General features: G+C 39.7%; 1 protein-coding gene across 2 annotated transcripts in view; it reads left to right on the top strand.

Moving 5' to 3' along the window:
• ELMO1 (engulfment and cell motility 1) overlaps window positions 1-18,216 on the top strand; it is a 317,291-nt gene that overhangs the window by 66,358 nt on the left and 232,717 nt on the right. For both annotated transcript variants that reach the window (XM_027729150.2, XM_027729149.2), the window contains exons 4-6: window positions 1,624-1,664; window positions 2,556-2,628; window positions 16,733-16,783. In XM_027729150.2, coding sequence (XP_027584951.1) covers window positions 1,624-1,664; window positions 2,556-2,628; window positions 16,733-16,783 — 165 coding nt within the window. The remainder of the gene's footprint in view (window positions 1-1,623; window positions 1,665-2,555; window positions 2,629-16,732; window positions 16,784-18,216) is intronic.

The following is an 18,216-nucleotide window of genomic DNA, read 5'->3' as shown; positions in this document are numbered from 1 at the left end:
GGATAGAGCTGCGCAAAGAGCTGAGTCAGCACAACAGACTGAAGCTGCTGTGGAGAAGGGACCTGTTAGCTGCTGCAGAATGGAGCAGTTTCACACTTCTGCCTTTTCTCCCATGTGCTGGTATTTACTAGTCATTTAGGTACATAGCAAGGCAGATCAGGAAATCGGTCCTGGTGAAAACTGATTTTTTTTTTTCCCTTTTACTAGCCAGTTTTTAGTTTGAATAGCTTCCCTGGTATGGATCATCTTGGGTGTTCATGTGAAAATAGTAATAGCGGTGAAAGGGGAAGGATAGAAACCAAGAACTGAGACACTATGGCCAGCAGAAACAGAATCCTTTCAGCAGGTGCTTTCATTCAAGTTTGATTAAAATGGTCTTGTGTTATGTTTTTGCCTGTTTATATACTGGCTTAGTTGACTGGACTATAAAATAACAAATCTTTCCCTGATCCTGACCTGACCAGGGAGTCTTGTCTCTAGTTTTCTGTCTATGCAGTGATGCAATACGGAAAACAAATTGAAGGGAAAAATAATTCTTCCTCCACATAATGCACCCATATGCCGAGGTAATTTTTAGACTAATAATTTCCTATAAAAATTAAAGGGAAACAGCTTGTTTTGACTACAGTATTGGCTTATGGTTGGGTTTATGATTTTTTTTTTTTGTATTTTGTTTGTTTTATTTGCTTTTTAAGAATTCCGTGAACTGTCATTATTGGAAGTTACTAGAGGGGGGGATCCTATGCTGTTTAGGTGATTTGGGAAATTTTTGTGAAGCAGCAGATCTGTGTGACGTGTGGTCATCCAGTCTTGGAGAAAAAAAAAAGGCTCAGTAGTCACACAGCTGGTGAAGTTCAGTGTGTTTCTTTTTGCCATGCAACTTCATCTATGTTTGGGATATAAAAGTGTGTTTTCTTTTAGCCAGAAATCTTCTAAAAACACTTGTGTGTGCACCCTGTGTTTATAACAAAGTTCAAAGCATTGCAACATCACCAGGCTAGACTTTTTTTTTTTTTTCTATTTTGGGACCCAAAGCAAGAGAGCTCTTTTCAGTCAGTCCAAATGCTCGTGTCCACAGATGTAAAGAATAAAGCAGAACTGATACATCTGGGATCTTAACACCTTCCAGCTGGTGTTTTATCAGAGAGGAACCTGCATGTGTGTACTTAAGGGAGAGGATTACTGTCATCATATCACCATATCTGAAAGGGACAAAAGAAGGTTTAAAAATATTGAATGTCTTCTTGCTTCAGATGTCATTCCTGGAAAATGCCTGTGTTGATGTCTAAATCTTCTGTTTCTGTTGGATAATGAGATGCAGTGTACACAAAAGACCCTTTGATTTGTCAGTTGAGAAGCTGAGTTTGTCATATGGGCAAAGGTTGACAAAAAGGACTGATAATGTCATCATGCATATGTGTAGAATTGCTGTCTTTATAGTTTACCAGACCAAAGCAGCAGAAACTTTTGGGATCCAACCAAACTTTATGTTAAACAAAAAATGAAATACTACTAACTTGTTTTGTTTCTTGCAGTTACTGACTTTGAAATCATATTTTAAGAGCTCAGAAATATTCTAGTTTGGTAATTTTGTTTTTTCTTTCTTTTTTTTTCATTAAACAGAAAAAGCCACTATCCTCAATAATAAAAGAAGTCTGTGATGGGTAAGTTCTGCCATATAGTACTTACTGTACTGTACTTTTGGAAGTATCAGGAGATAATTTTTTTCAAAGAAAATCTAGATATCTTGAATGACTAGTCATTAGTTTCTTAAATCTTGTTGTTCTATCTTCCAATTCGAATTGGCAGTGTGTTTTGGATCAATTGATTGCAAGATGAGGTTCCTAACAAAGCAGCTCCATCATGTGGGTGACTCTCATTTAGACTGTTTGCTTCCTTCCTGCACAGAATGCATTGTACCCACTCACTTTACCCTTGTGGTTTCCTGCAGTTCGTGGGTTAAGGGACTAAAGCCCCTGGCTTTGATTTTTGAGCACTTAGTCTAGTGGGTGCTGTAAGCTGGTCCAGTTGATGTGACAGTTCATATGAAACTGAAATGTTAATTGCAAGTTCTGCAATATAGACTAATAATTGGTAAGGCAAATACCTTGCTTTAATTTTAGTATGTTAATAAAAAAAGCTGTTTTAAGCAAGTGCTACCGCACAAGAGAAACTAGTTTATATTCATCAAATTGCTGCTGAGTTAAAAAGGTGATATTTTACATGTAATGTATCAACTTAATAATATATGTGTTGGGTATTGTATAAGGTAGCATAAAATTCTGGTACTGCAACTTATTTTTTTTTGGTCCATTTTAGTGATTTAGTAATCTTGCTTACTGCAAACAACCATCAACAGGATGTATTTGTACTAAAGTTTTCCCTTTGTAAGCATGCTTTTATCTTCATGGAACTCATCATTGAAAGCTATGGAAAAGTATGAGAAATACATGGGAATGACAAGTGCTCGTTTGGTCATAATAAAATTATGTGAAGGGTACTTTTTGAATTATTAAGATTTCATTTTGTGATTAATTTATTTTCATATTTCTAAGGTGGTCTCTTGCAAATCATGATCAATTTGCACTGCAGCATGCTGATAGTTCTAATTTCTACATCACAGAGAAGGTGGGTAAATCATTCAATGCAATTCTTGCATAATCTATAAAATGTTTGCCACAATAATTTATTTTAAATTAAAATATATGAACATTTTTTTCCATAATGCAATGTCAGTGGGAGAGTCGATACTGGGAAACCTGACTTAATGATTTTTAACTGATTTCTTTTTATTTTGGAGAAGCAAAAAGTGTTTGAAAGTGTGTTTGAGACTTGAGCACTAACCCCTTCGACTTTGCTATTTGTGTGTGTTTAGTATTCTGCTAACAAGTGGTGTACAGGAAATTGAAATATTTAAAACATGAAGGGCTCTTTGAAGTCTGAGGAGACCTTCATTGAATCTCACTTTCTTTTTTGGCTGATCAGGTAGAAATAAGTTTCAGTGACTGTATAATATTTGCTATTCCTTCCTGCCTGCTGTCTTGTCCTTTCCCAGTTCTGTATGTTCTGTTGGCTTATTTTTTTGGTCCCCAGGTAGCATGGCAATAGATGATTCATCAAGTGATACAATGATTTTAGCACAGTGTAATGGAATTGCTGTAGCTGTAATAAAAATGGAATGTCTAATCCAAATATGTGGGGGGACGCTCATCTGAATGGGACCAAGCAGAACATTCATTCCTAGCATTACTGATAAAATTGCTGAAATTAAAAAAAAAGATTGTTTGTAAGAGTGTACATGTAGTACCTCAGAGGTACAATTTCTAAGCAATGGGAGAAGAGCATTATTTAAACCTTCTGCATGGAAATTCCATAACCTCAGTGCATTTTGAACTAAATAGGCATGAGCTCAACTGCATAGATATAGGTGCCTCTTGCTTACCTTGTTATCAGTTTAGTTTGGCTAGCCTTTAAGCAGAGGGATCTCTTGATTTTGTTTTGCATTTTACAGTTCTTTAGGATTTGCTAATATAACTGAGATGTGAACTAAGTTTTGTTCTGCTGTAGTTCTTACCTGCATCCAAGAAATAAAAGAAACAGGCATAGTTAAGCACTTGGAAAGACTAAATTTAGCAAGATAGCAAGAGCAGTTGCTCATAAGATAGTGCTGTGCTTTTTTTTTTTTTTTTGTAACAGACCAGACAACCTTCTCAATGTGTGACTTTTGTTTTGCTTGCTTGTGTGGTGGTCTGTTGGTTTTTTTCCCTCTCCTTTCTTTTCAAGTTTCAGTTGACAGACACTTCAAAGGCCACTACAAGAAAACCTGTCAAAGTAATTACTGATTGCTGTGTTTTACCTCCACCCAAATTAAATACTGAGACTGTTTTGCTAATTGCCCTCAATGGTGACAGTTTTCCCATAAGGCAGACACAATTGAACTTTCTTGTCCGTGTTTAAACCTTGATTATACAGTGAGTATTTCCAAGAAGCCAGGACTGAGTGAATACTCCAGCTCGTTGGAGGCATTTGTCCTGATGCAATTCGGGGAATATTCCAGTCTTTGCTTCCACTTTTGGTGGATAGGATCCTGAAGCTTTGGAGAAGAGAAATGTTTTCTGTTCCACATAAGGCAGTCCAATGGCTTTTGGCTGCCTTTAACTTGCATTAAGGGTGGAAAATTATAGTCTTCTAGGACATTTTGGATTGTACTGCAGAGAGAACTTTGAGTTTGTTTATTCCCTACTGAAAATATGCAGAATGTCTGACTCTGAGTCACATAAATAAGAGAGAAGAACTCTAAATGCCACCAGAATTACTCAGATGTCTGTGACTTTCATTAGATATTGTTCACTGTTTATCACTGCTTGTTGAATAGTTATAAAGAGAGGCTTATATAGGCCATCACCCCTTTGACATACTTTCCCTCATTTGTGTTCAATAGGATGTTGTTGCTTCCTGAATTAAAACATGAAAATCACCAGGCATGAGGACAAACACATGCACTTCAATGAAGTTACAACACTTAATAGTTAAAGACCACATTGCTTTAATCTGCCTCTTACTAAATGACACGAGCAGAACTTTTTTTGTTAGTGACAGCTTCCAATGAGTAAATATTTTTCACTGCTTTCAAAGGTGAATTATATGTCTGTACGTATGCAGATAACATTACATTTAGTTTATGTCTCTCTACAAAGACTGCCTTCCAGGTAGAGATGCCTCTTTAAAACATCCCCATGTTTAAAGTTACCAGAAAGAAAAGCAATTAAGGAATTCTTGTACAAAGTAACAAGAAACTTTGAAGTGAAAATGTTACAAATGTTACATGGCTTACGATTGTAGTTTTGGTTTTGGGTGGCAAACAGGACATCTGTGTTTTGGTTGTCAAATGCAGAACTCTATCTATTGTAGCTGACCTATATTTCCCACTTATACCGTACATAAATAAAAACAACACCCAAGCAATTCTGTGTTTTTTGTTTTTGTTTTTCTGTATTGGTTGGAAAAAATACCTCTATAGGAGTAGCAGTAACTCCTTCAGGCAGCATAAGGGCAGTCTTTTAACAAATTTTGAGTTAACCAGGGTTTCTACTAGAGATCGGGCTTATCACAGCAGATCCAGCTTGTTCTGCTGCCTCTGGGGTTCTATTTTGGCTGTATCTGTGCCCCTGAAAATGCAGTGGAAATTATTAATTATATATTTTAGCCCTTTTTTTGTAAAAATGAGAGGAGTAAAGTAAGAGGTTATGTGAAGAAGCAAACTAAGCAGGCATAGGGCCTAAGCTCAAGTCTGTCTGGTGTTTTGATCACAAAGTAATTGATTTTTAGTTACGTTAATAGATGTGTGGTTTTCTAAAGGCCTTGCTTATTGTGGAGGGGCATTTCTTTGGGAGGTCAAACATCTAAAAGCCTGACTTTTAAATCAGGATGTGCTAGATACTATAAAATAGGTATTTAAAAAGTCACCTTTGCTTCAGTCTATCAAGGTAGTACCTGAATTAGATGCTTGTGTACATCAGGCCTAATAACTCAGGAACACTGTAGCCTGGGCAAGCTCAGGTTTAGAAAAAAAAAAAGCTATATGAAGAGTAGAAAATGCCTGTATAATTTTGTGTGCTGTGTATGTTCCTGGACTGAAAACCACAGCTTGGATGACTGTTTGCTGTGTTCCTCTGCTGGCAGTCCTAGGAATCCAGAGACAGATATTCAGGTGGCTCATGCAGCACATTGGTGGGTATGTCTGGTCCCTTATCACTGCTCACCTTTGGTCTTGCAGGCCATGGCCTCCTCTAGATCCATTTGTGGATCCAGTGTGTGGTTGTGGAAGAATGGTGTTCAAGCTGGTTTCACTGCTGGAGGCACCCGAGCAACTATCAGGAATAAAGGGCTGAGGGGCTTTGTGGGCCAGTGCTGATCTATAGTCAGAACACAGTGCTGAAAGTGGTGACATTTTTTCATATTATCTTTTAAGTGCAAAGACATTAATCTGTCTATTGACTACAGTCCATTTTTATTGTCACAATTTTTTTACGTCTGATACCTCTGAGGACTTCCTGTGGGTTTTTTTTCTTCTTTCCTATTTCCCATATTTCCCTTTCAACCTTATTGCTTAAAGCGGAGGAAAGCAGCCACAGTTCATTAATTTTGGGAGGCTTTTAATTCTGTTTTGCAAGAAGAGCTGCCCCTAGCTTCCTTTTGTTGTCTTTACTTGTCTTTGCACTGTGTTTGCAAATGGGACATCCTTTTACCCCCATATTCCCAAAGAGAACCTGGGTGAAGTTTCTGGTGCTTGTCCTTTCTCAAAGGTGCTTTTGCTTGTGACCTGTTTTTTGCTGAACACAACCTATAATTATATATTCATGTGAAATTCCAGCATGCCATTATAGGCTCCCTGTGTGGGAGTGTATGCAAATGACAGGGCAAGAAGTGAGGCACTTGTAGGGTTGGGGCTTTTTGATTTTTGTTCTTTTACATTTTCGTATTCATCTGTTTCACTGATTGGTTGAATTTCATTGAGTTGAAAGTTTCTGGTTCACTGAAGGACCAGTTGCTTCAGCTGAGAATGAGAAGTAGCAGGAAGACTAGAAACTGAAGAAATGTCTTAAGTGAGCTGTTTCATTTGCCAATTTGCATTACTCTTCATAATGCATTTGTAAATCATGCTACATAAATGATAGATTTGACCTGGATCAAACTCTGCCGAGCTTTCCCTTTTCTCCGCCACAGATAAGACATGATATTTCCTTCATATTCACAGATTTCTTACTATTTTGGGGCACCTGCACAACCCTGCAGAAAGTCCCTACAGTAAGGGCAGCACAAGGAGTCAGAGTGACTGTACTCCTCCCTGCTTGGCAAATGCTGGGTAACACTGCCCTCTGAACTCCAACAAAAAGTAGTGGACACCAGTTTATTTTTCCAGTGAGCAGAAGTATAACTTGAGTATCCATATACTAAATCACTCTCAATCCTGCTTCATTGAGGCTGATTTCAAGAACAGTGGGTAGTGGTCACCCTTCTCTTAGCAAATTAGTTCTAGTCTTTAGGACTCATTTTGTGGGACTTCTGGTTTATAGTAAATTTTCCAAAGAAAATAATTGTGTCCTGTCAACCTGTTATACTTCCTGGACCCAGCACGGACAGCCTAATTCTTTTTCTTGCCTCCTTTTTAAAAAGGTTTGACAATCTTCTGTTTAATTCCTCAGTTGCACATCAAGGCCGATGAGATGGATCGAGAGTTTTCTAAAAAAGCTGTGTAGATATTTATTTTCTTTAATTAATTTTGTCATTTTGCCTCTCAAGCAGTCACTAGAGAGGAAAGGCTCTGAAAAGGTTTGTCTTTCTGTTACAGCACTTGAAGGTAAGTATGGCATACCACAGGCACAGTACAACCGTTTGGGTCCACCTGATGGTAAACAGTTGTCTGTAAGGTTTGGCCAACACAGAAATGCTCTTTAAATATTCTTTATACTTAAAGAACAACCTATTTGGATGGGTAGTTTTCCAAAGGGCAGTGAACACAGTCTACTGCTGAAAGAGGATGGTTCTGATTTCTTCTCCCCTTCCCCAGAAGATCCTGCCACTTCATCTATGCTAGCTACAACATTTTTTGACCATTTTTGAAGGTGGTGGCAAGAGGGGGAATCATTTTGTGCCACTTGAATTCATTAAATTTGCTAATAAAAAGGCTGCCTGATCTGATGTAAGGACGAGGCAAGGCTCTTGAATCATGTCCAGGAATAGGCTTTAGAGAAGAAAGAAGTTAAAGGAAGGGTAGGAAGAGGAATGAAACTTTGCTCTTTTTAACAGCTGTGAGCTGTCTCTTAGTTGTTTCTGGAACTCATTTAAGCTGACGTAGAACAAACTTTTTGTCAAATTCCAACTGTAGTCAAAAATGGAAAAGGAATGTTTTTACCTACAGTCCCTCTTGGGTGAGAGGAAGGACACAGCAAAGGACGTTAGGAGTGGGATGTATATATTAGAGAAGCACAAGCACCTGCAGGCTTCCCCTGAAGTTTCAGTATAGTTCCAAATGTGGTGCTTGCAAAAAGAACTGACCCACTTTCCTGCTTATATTATAGTGCTTACTCCTGTCTTTTTCCATACACACTGAGCAAACCCCAAAACGATACAGTTTTCATCTGGTTTAGCTCCCTTGTTTACTGATCAACCAGTTATGCAACTACCTATGCCACATAAAGCAGTAGTAGGAATGAGAAAGGGGATGAAAAGCAAGACTCTATGGTAGCAGACTGTGTTTTAATTTGGCAAAAGTGACTCCGAACCACAGTCTTAGCTTGGGTCTTCAGCTACTTCTTTTAGTAGCAGCATCTACTTAAGGAGCAGCTGTGCAGCTCCTATGCTGACCCCTCAGTAGTGCTGTGGGTGAATGTGGATGAACTGCACTGGAGAGCTGACTTCGATTTGAAAATCCTTACTTACCTTTGTTTGTTAGGGTTTTTTTTTTTGTGTCCATACTAGCACCCTGTTCTGATTTCCCCACATGATCTCACCAATAATAGGATGATCCCAGCTAAGTCTGTCATTTCCTGATGTTTATTTTGCAGGGTGCAGCTCTTATTAACAAACTTATCAGAGGATGATGGGTCTGCTTGTTATCTGCCCACCTCTTCCGTGTTACTGGTACAACTGTCTGTGTGTGGTTGCCTGAATTGGGGAACTGATCCAGGTTAAAAATAACTTGTCTGTAACTTCTTTTAATGTGTCAGAAGGATGTCTGCCCACAGCGTAATACCACTGCTGCTTTGCAGAGCAAGGGGTACCTGGCAAAGTTGTCCTTGTAGATCATTCCACCTGCAGATGAGCAAATCATGCAAAGTATGGCCTTTTTCTTAGTATGTGGTTTAAGTAACAGTCAAGTTGGTACTACTGTGAGTTGCTGGAGAAAAAGGTAGTTGAGCTTTCTTTTTCCTCACCATTACTTCATTCTCTTTGCTTCACTAACATCCTAGTGACTACTGCTGGAAGGCAAGTTGATTCAAGTCATGGATCTGACAAAAGAAAACTCTGGAATATTTTTTTTATTCCTCATTTTTGTGAATGAATGGGAGAAGCAGAGGTAACTTTTTAAAGTTTAGGTGGTTAACTGTGCTGCTGCATGTTGGAAGATCCGATGTGAAGGAAATGTTGGGAGCCCACACGCTAGAAGGGTATGTGCAGAATTGTGCCTCTTGTGGCTGCAGAGTTGCACTGGCTAATGTATACCCTGAAATTGCATCACTGCTGTATCTTGGTTTATTTACTAGTTTCTGTGATCCTTGAATAGGGGTAGATAAACAGCATGCAGAAAACATCCTCTTTTTAGGAACTTCAGCCAAACTATTTAATTTTGATAAAATTTTATCAACAAATTATAACATGAAAAACTAGAAGACGTTGTCCTCGTGTCCAACAGCTTCCCAGAAAAGGAATTTTGTCACAAGATTAATTGCATCAGTATTTCTTCTAAAAGAGTACAGTTCTGTCATACCAAGTAGCACAATGTTGATAATTACCTATGTCACTTAGCTTTCATCTTATTAAACGTTTTGGTGACAATAAATGAACTTAAGAAGTTCCCTATCAAATCACCAAAATCTTATATCTAACCTCATAGTTGGCCTCCAGCTGTAACAGTAGCAAATGCTGTTCAGGGTAGTGATGGCTTTCACGCCCTTTATGCTTCCTCAGTATTCCCATTTGTTATATTACAGGTGTTGGAGGCTACACTTAGTCCATTTAATATCCCATATAAAGGCCATGCAACTCTTTCGTCTCTTCTTGAACCTGTTGATATGGCCTGCTTTCACAACCTTTTGTGACAGCAAGCTCAAGTAGCTCACTGCCTGCTGAATGAAGAGGTGTATTCTTTATCTGCTTTAAACTGATTCCTTACTGCTTTCATCAAGTACCCCTAAGTTCTCATACTGCAGGGTTTCATAACAAGTTCTGCATTCAGCTGGTTCACTACAGTCCTTCCTGTGTCCTTTGTCCCTTCAAACTGTGGAGACCCTGCCTTGTGATGCAACTGCTGAAGCCCATTGTACACTTGCCTTTGTCTGCATTTTCCCTCATATTACTGTGTCCTTCTTAAGATAGGAAGATCAAAACTGCATACAGTGCCCTGCACATGGGTACATGAAGTTCTCGTGTTGTGGCGAAGTGACACCCTCTGTCTTGTGCACAGTACCACTTCTGATGACCCCCAGTGTTTCCCGGATGCTGTAGCACATTGAGTCAGTGCTTTAAGGGATATCTGCCAGCAGGAACTTCACTTCTCTTTCCTAAGCTGTTGACTTAGAAATGAACTCTATAACTCTATTATGTGTCATTTTGTCCTTATTTACAACTCGCCCAAACTTGTCCTCTTGAAAATGTAATGGAGTCATTAACATAAAGTGTATTTCACAGCTCTAATTTTTAGTTATTGTGTTCATTTGGAGGAAGGTGTAATAAAATAGCAGTAGTATGGAAATAGGAATGAATCTATTACTTAGTGATATAAACACCTGAAGAATGGCTGTTATACTGTTATACTTTAGACTGGTTAGAGAAGTCTGAGGGAAGCTTTTTGGTTAAGGCTAAAGAATAGCACTGAGGGAGCTATGCCCATAGGAACCAATGCTTTTAGGTCTTCCTCAAATATATTAAGAAAACATTTCATTCCAACCAGTTACAGTGAACTGCATCTTGAGGCATTTTACTGGGTATAACAGATTATTAAAATGATAAGACAAATACATGACAAAACAAATTTCAATTTTGCCTGATAAATTTTTCAAAGTGTCTCTCGAGCAAAGCTCCGAATAAATAACTTGACTATTTCAGTAAGATTTTTTTAAAGCTAATTCGCATAGCTTTATCCCTCTGCTTGATTTGGTGGACTCTGTTAATACCTGAGGCCAGCTTTCTAGATTCAAGTCTCCTGCATATGTTAAAGCAGAGCTTTGAGAAGGAACAGAATCTGGTGGCAGATAGTAATAGAAACATAGAATCATTTAGGTTGGAAAAGACCTCTAAGATCATCAAGTCCAACCATCAACCTAACGCTGCCAAGTCCAACACTAAACTGTGCCACCAAGTGCCACATCTACACTCTTTTAAATGCCTGCAGGGATAGTGACTCAACCACTGTGCAGCCTGTTCCAATGCTTGGCAACCCTTTCTGTGAAGAAATTTTTCCTCATTGGCCTTCCTCCTGATTCTTACCCATAAAAACACTCAACCCTATTGTCACCATCACTAAGCTCTAGACAGTCAAAACACTCTTTAACATAGAGGGCTATCCCACCGCCTCTCCTTCCTTGCCTATCCCTTCTGAAGTGTTTACTGTTCAAGTACATTCATGTTGCTCCAGCTGGTGGAATTAGAAGGCAGAGGGTCCTAAGATATGAACACAAGATGAAATGTCCAAGTATCCTCTACTTCCTGCTGTGTTATGCTCTTTGTCTTCATGGTAGTATTTAGCTATCTGATTGAAAACTCATCTTGGAAATATTACCTACCTAATTAGAATAAAATAATCCTTTGATATATTATATTCTATTTTGCTAGATTTCGATACTGTGAGCAGAAAAGGTCTATGGCAGATTTTGGAAAGTTTAGGTTGTCCCTCCAAGTTCCTTAAAATGATCGTCTCACTCCATGAGGATCAGCACGGCCAAGTCAGATATGGCGATGCACTTTCTGAGCCCTTTCTAATAAAGAATGGTGTGAAACAAGGCTGTGTTCTCGCTCCAACCCTATTCACAATCTTTTTCAGCATGGTGCTCCAAAGGGTCACGGCAGACCTCGATGATCAGGACGGTATCTACATTCGATACCGTACTGATGGAAGCCTATTCAACCTAAGGCGACTGAAGGCCCACACCAAGACCTTAAACCATCTTGTCCGGGAGCTGCTTTATGCTGATGACGCCGCCCTTGTTACCAACATGGAAGCAGCCCTGCAACATTTAACATCCTGCTTTGCAGATGCTACTGAGCTCTTTGGGCTGGAAGTCAGCTTAAAGAAGACAGAAGTTCTCTATCAACCTGCACCTCAGGAAGTCTTCCATCATCCCCATATCACCATTGGCCAATCAGAACTCAAATCAGTCCACCAGTTTAATTACCTAGGTAGCCTCATCTCCTTGGATGGTAAGATTGACAGGGAGATAGACAACAGGTTAGCAAAGGCATATAGTGCTTTCAGAAGACTCCATAAAAGAGTCTGGTGAAATAAACACTTGAAGAAAAGTACAAAGATCAGTGTTTACAGAGCCATAGTGCTGTCTACTCTCTTATATGGATCCGAATCATGGGTCATCTATCGCCACTACCTGCGACTCCTAGAACGCTTCCATCAACGCTGCCTCTGTACAATCCTAAACATCCACTGGTCAGATTATGTGACTAATACGTCTGTTCTAGAACAAGCAGCAGCTACGAGTATTGGGGCCATGTTGCTGAGAACACAGCTGCGCTGGGCAGGGCGCATCTCAAGGATGAAGGACCACCGCCTCCCTAAGATCTTACTTTATGGTGAACTTGCCACTGGCTGCCGCAAGAGAGGAGCCCCGAAGAGAAGATACAAGGACTCCCTGAAACAACTTCTCAGCCTTGACCATATTGATCATCATCTCTGGTCTACTCTGGCCTCCAATTGGGAGGTCTGGAGACACACTATCGTTAATGCTACTGCTTCCTTTGAGAACACACACAGGATTACTCTCGAGGAGAAAAGACAACAAAGAATCGTGTCTTGCAGAATATACCACCTAAGGAGTCTTTCTGCTGTGCCTTTTGCAATCAGATATGTCTATCTCGTATTGACCTCATTAGCCACTGGCATGCTTGTAACAAATGTGGATAGAGCCTCCTAAATCTTCGTTTGCGAAGCCCAGCCATGAGTTTGCTAGATATAGTATTGCAAATGGGGCTTATTTGTACCGATAATATAACTGCTGTTTTAATCCTAGATAACATTTACAATAAACCTATTTTCTTGTTATGGATTTTTTTAGAGCCATTTTGGATAGTACCATTGGATAGTTCCTTCACAGCTCAGGATTAAGCTTTCCTAATACAACAGCATGAACAATATCTACAAACCTCCTGTACACTTGAGAAACAGACCAGGAGTATCTTGGAAAAGGGTTTGTTTGTTTGGTTTTGTCTTGGTTTTTTTTTTTCCACCATAGGTGGTGGTAAGCCCTGTCCTAAATAGCAGTGTTGCTAGTAAGTACGATTGCCAAAGCTGTGCTGCTGTAATGATGTTCTGTTATCCTGGAAAAGAAATCCACAGGATATCATCCCTGAAACTAAGCGGATTAACTGTGTGTAAACGTTGCAATTGAAATTAACTGGCATGCTGACTACTGCATCACACAGTTAATGTAGGAAATCCTCTTGGCTTAATGGTATGCTTATACACTGTTTCTTGGTATGTGCTTAAGCCATTATTTAGAGTGAATAAACAAAATTGTATTTTTTTATTGGGCAACAGCTAACCCTTTTCAAATTTTGGCTAGCTTGCGACTTGACTTTGAATACTTTCAGAGAGAAGGTGTAGGCGGTTTTCCTTAAGCCTTTGTTTAAATCAGGAGTTGAAGATGAGCTCTCTATCTGTTGAGGTAGCAACAACTGAATTTACAGTAGAGGACAAGCACACGCACCTTGCTCTGAGGCAGACACAATGAAAGGTCCGTGGGCTTTGTGTGTTATGGGCTCTGACAAACTTTGTACCTTTGAGTCTGAAACCTTTGGTGTTTCAGATTTGTCTTGATGATTAAACAGAAGGACTCCAAAGAAAACATCCAGTGATGCTTTTAATACTCTGCGTGTTCTTTTTCCTCTGATATTTTGTATATAACCTGCTGACATAAGGTTACTCCGGAAAATAGTACTTCTCTTGTTTATCCCTATGGGGTATCTGAACTTTGACCTGGTTGTCGGCTTCCCTTTTTCCACTTGTTTTTAAATTCCTATAACTACTGAGAAATAGTGTATTTTTAACAAGATATTTTTCCTTGCTAGCTTGGTTGTAGATTCAATCTATGCAACTGATCTTCTGTAATTAGAGGTTTGGTTTTTAACCTGCATGATTTACACTGTAGAGAATATATCAGATTAAGACCAAGTTTTTATGAGTTAGAGTTTCTGTTTGTGACAAAACTACTGTAATTGAACAAACTGTGGAGCATGGTTTCAGCTGAAGAAACTATGAATTAATATAATTCAAACTGTGACTGACATCTTGCTGCTCCCAAAAAGGTGAGATATAATTCCTCCTCATGCTTCCCTTCTTCTCTTTTCATCCACTGCTTCTCTTCTCCCAAAGATGTGGTTCCACCATCTTTCTTGGGTTTGCGCTGTTGCTGAACCCTTGTAAAGCTTGTTTGTGTCTATTAACAGAAAACTTTCTTGTCTTTACTGCTGGAACTAATTTCTGCCAGGTTAGTGAGACTGACCCACAAACAGATCTGTCCAGTACCAGAGCTCGTGCCAGGTGGGAAAGGAAGCACACTGGTGGGAGGTAGAAGTACTCAGCTGTTCAGCAAACTCCTCAGGTCTCTGGAGACTACTCTGTAGCCTTCTTACTCTATGCTCAGCACCTCTTGTTTGCAGTGGACTAAGAGTGTTTACAGTGATGTTTATTGTGGCCTAGATTAGGTGACTTAACTTGCTAAACCAAAAACTCATTTGTACGCCTGATTTGGTAGTTCATGTTAATCGCAGCAGGAAACATGAGAAACTTTTAAGCCTAAAGTTTTGCTGCTACAAAAAATAAGCTTGTGTGTGTGGTCTTATTTATGTTTAAGAACAGTCTATTTGTTTATTAGCTCCAATGTTTTCATAAAGATGTCAGTGAACTTTAACTTCTGAATGTGATTGGTACAGTTTAAGTTGTTCAAGTGTTGTCTGATTCCCTGATTTTAATATTGTTTCATGCTGGGATTTGCTGCCTTCCAAGTAAAGCTGTGTCTGTGTGCACACACATACTCTGACCTAACGCACCTGAGGTCCAATGGCTTAGTCTAAGCTGTTGGTGGAGGTAGATTTAGTCTATTCTCACTGTCTGTCCTAAAGCAATTGCTTTTATACAGTTCCACAAATCCAGGAGGTAACAGTTTAAGCCACCACAACTGTTTGTGTGAAGTGAGTTTGTTTCAACACTGACTGAGATTAAACCACACAAATGCACTATTGCCACTTCACACAGATTCCTTAGACATGATGAAACGTAGCTGGGTCTGGTGCTGTTTTACTACAAGAGGAGAAAATCTGGCACTTTGTTTTTGCTGTGGGAAGTCACCCTGTATTTAGCTGCTCACCCTTTGCCCCAGCCTGGCTGGCCTCCCTGAGGCTCTTCTGGCAGAAGGAGACTGCTGAGGGCTGAGATGAATTAGTTGCATATATAGGCAAAGATGCTGTAAGAAAGCTTCTGCCTTGTACCCCCTGTGTTGTCTGGCACTTCAATTATTTCAGTTAGAGTGAAGAAGTCTTTGTGGGTGGAGAGTAGCTAGTACCAATCCCACAGACAACTTGGATACCGAGAAAGAGACAATGTACTGGAGTTTTATTTTGGGACTGCTTGACCTCATTTCAGGCGAGATTTATCTGTTTTTTAGCATTTTGGATTTGAGATGTGTCAGAATGGGAAGAAGAAAAAGGAAATAAATTTGGGAAAAACTGCCTGAGGAGAAATACACCTTCTTGGGTTTTTTTGGCTAAACACCAGTCTGCAAAAAGCTTGCAATGTGCTCTTCAGTACAAAATTAGCTCTTCTCTCTTAAACTGTTAAGGATTCCTCCAATTTCTTTGACAAGTTAGGGTATTGACTCATGAAAAAGCTGCTGAACTGTGACTGATGTTGTGACTGTGCACTGCACTATACACAGTCAGTACCTGTTAGTATGTTCATTGTGCTAGGTACCTTATTCTCCTAGCCTGTGGTGAACAGGAGGTAGCTTGTTCAAGGAGGGGGAGGCTCCCCTATGCTTGCCACAGGAGAAGACTATGCTCATGGGCTTTGACCACAAAGTTGTAAGGACACCTTAAGAGAACACCATAGCTTATGGCATGGCAGCTTTTTCATCTACCCAGAGCTTTAGTTTAATTGAACACGTTATGTGAACTTAACCAAAAGAAAATGTTTAATGCCCCCTCTTTCTGCCAGCTGGCTAAGGAGAAGGGCTTATGGCATGTTTGAACTTTGCTTACTGCTAACTTGCAGTGCTTTTTTTACTTTGAGGGAGAGTACAAAGTCGTGGTGGCAGAGTTCAGTGGGTAGGTTCCAGTGGTTTAAGTCAGCATGTTCTTGTTATAGAAAACAGAGGGCCAGTGGGATAAATTCTAAATCCTGCAGATGTTTAATGACAGGTTTCAGCAAACTTACAAACTCTTCAAGTATGTACAATACCAGAGCCAGACACCATGGACACTATATTTCAAAGAAATATTTAGAGGTTGCCAATGGAAGCTAAACTTTGAAAAACATGAAGTCACTCTTGAAAGGGTTCAGATTTGTTTGCTAAGTTTCATGTCAACAGCCACCTATTTCTTGAAGCTAATGTTATACGCCTCAGTGAGGAAAATACTGTATAGTTGTTAGCTTACATATGAAAGAGGGAAGCTTTTGTATGCAGACAGGGGAAAATACTGTTGCGTGTTTAGTATGACGTTCTGCTCAATGCATGTTTCATCTTTTTATGTGAGTCTTCAATGAAACCTTTGGGTTTTTCTCTTTCAGAATCGTAATGAAATAAAAAACGGAGCCATCCTTCGATTAACAACATCTCCGGTGAGTTACTATTGTGCTCTTCCTTCAAAGTGAAGATTCGATTAGTAAATCATTGTGAACTAATGGATGTATTTTTAAGGTTTATCCGCAGTGTATCCCACAATCCTCCTGCAAAGGTTATGAATTATGGAAGCAGGGGTGATATCTCTGAGTGGGTGGGGTTTTTTGTGTCTCACTTTTCTTCCACTGGGAACAACTTTCATGTCAGAGATACCTCTGTTTTCATGCTGACATTGCAGCCTCACTCAAGTTGCTCCTTTTCTGCCCCAGAGCTCAAAGCCATGAAGCCAGGAGGAAGGGCAGGGATTTGAACCATAGAGACCCCTACTGGTAGTCTCAGGTCAGAGCTTTCCTGCTCTCTGGGTTTGTGTTGAGTGTAGCAACTGTAACAGTGAAATTTTACTGGATGGTGGGTTTTTTTGCTGGTGTGTTTTTTGGGTGTTTTTATTTTAATATTTTTTTTAAATTTTTTTCCAACACTATCTCCTTGCCAGCTCCTGAAAAGCATGGCAGAGTTGCTGGTTGCGTTGAAATGGTCCGTTTTCCTGCTGAGTTGAGCAGTACTGGTGCTACATGCTGAAAGCCACTATTAGTCCTGGAAGATGTATGTCTAAGGCAGCAGCAATCTCATTTTGTTGCTGACAACCGTAGTGTTCCATTAAAATGCTTTACCTCTTCATGGTGGTGTTCTAGCTTCTGCAGATTCAAAGCGTTATTATGACCAAACTCTGCTGCCCAGTAGCTTATTAACAGAAAGCACTTATCTGCGGCCAACTGGGCAAAGGCAAGAGATCTCCATTATCCTTCATCATCTTTTTCAGTGGTCTTTGTATACAGAGTTTTATAGTCATAAAAATAAACAGCAGTTTAAGACCATGACTCTGTCAGGGTCTGTGTGACTCCAGTCTCTTGGCATATGTTGCCAGAACAGCCTTGTACACCGGGAAGCCACTCGCTGGTAGAGTAAACCCCATTTGGTGGAACTTCCTCAGAAACAGACAATCCCAGCACTAGGTCCTTCTAACTTCTGGGACTTCTTAAGAACGAATATCCTCTCCAGTACTGCCCAGACTTGCGATCTCACGGAATCAAAACAACATCTGTGGTTCATCAAGAACCAACATGGTCCAAATGCACTGTATGATTCTTTTTGTGTAACCATAGCATAGAGTAACCCCATGAGATGACTCCTGGAATCCTCCCCTGTCTCAAAATCCACAACCAGTTGCACCATGCAAAACTGAAGAGAGGCTGTGCTGCCACTGATCTGTGAAAATGGCTGGATCACTGTTTTCATGATACTTGGATCAAGCAATTAGAAATGTGACCTACAAACACAAAAGACAAATTTTGGATGTATAACACTTTCTGGTACTACCTATGGACAAGAAGGTGTGATTTTGCATAGAGCCATCATCTGCTTGATCAGTTTC

This window comes from Pipra filicauda, unplaced genomic scaffold (assembly GCF_003945595.2).
Source record: "Pipra filicauda isolate LSUMZ 115617 unplaced genomic scaffold, ASM394559v2 scaffold233_size1220752_pilon, whole genome shotgun sequence".
NCBI classification, from domain to species: domain Eukaryota; kingdom Metazoa; phylum Chordata; class Aves; order Passeriformes; family Pipridae; genus Pipra; species Pipra filicauda.
This window is presented reverse-complemented; position numbering and strand designations above follow the sequence as displayed.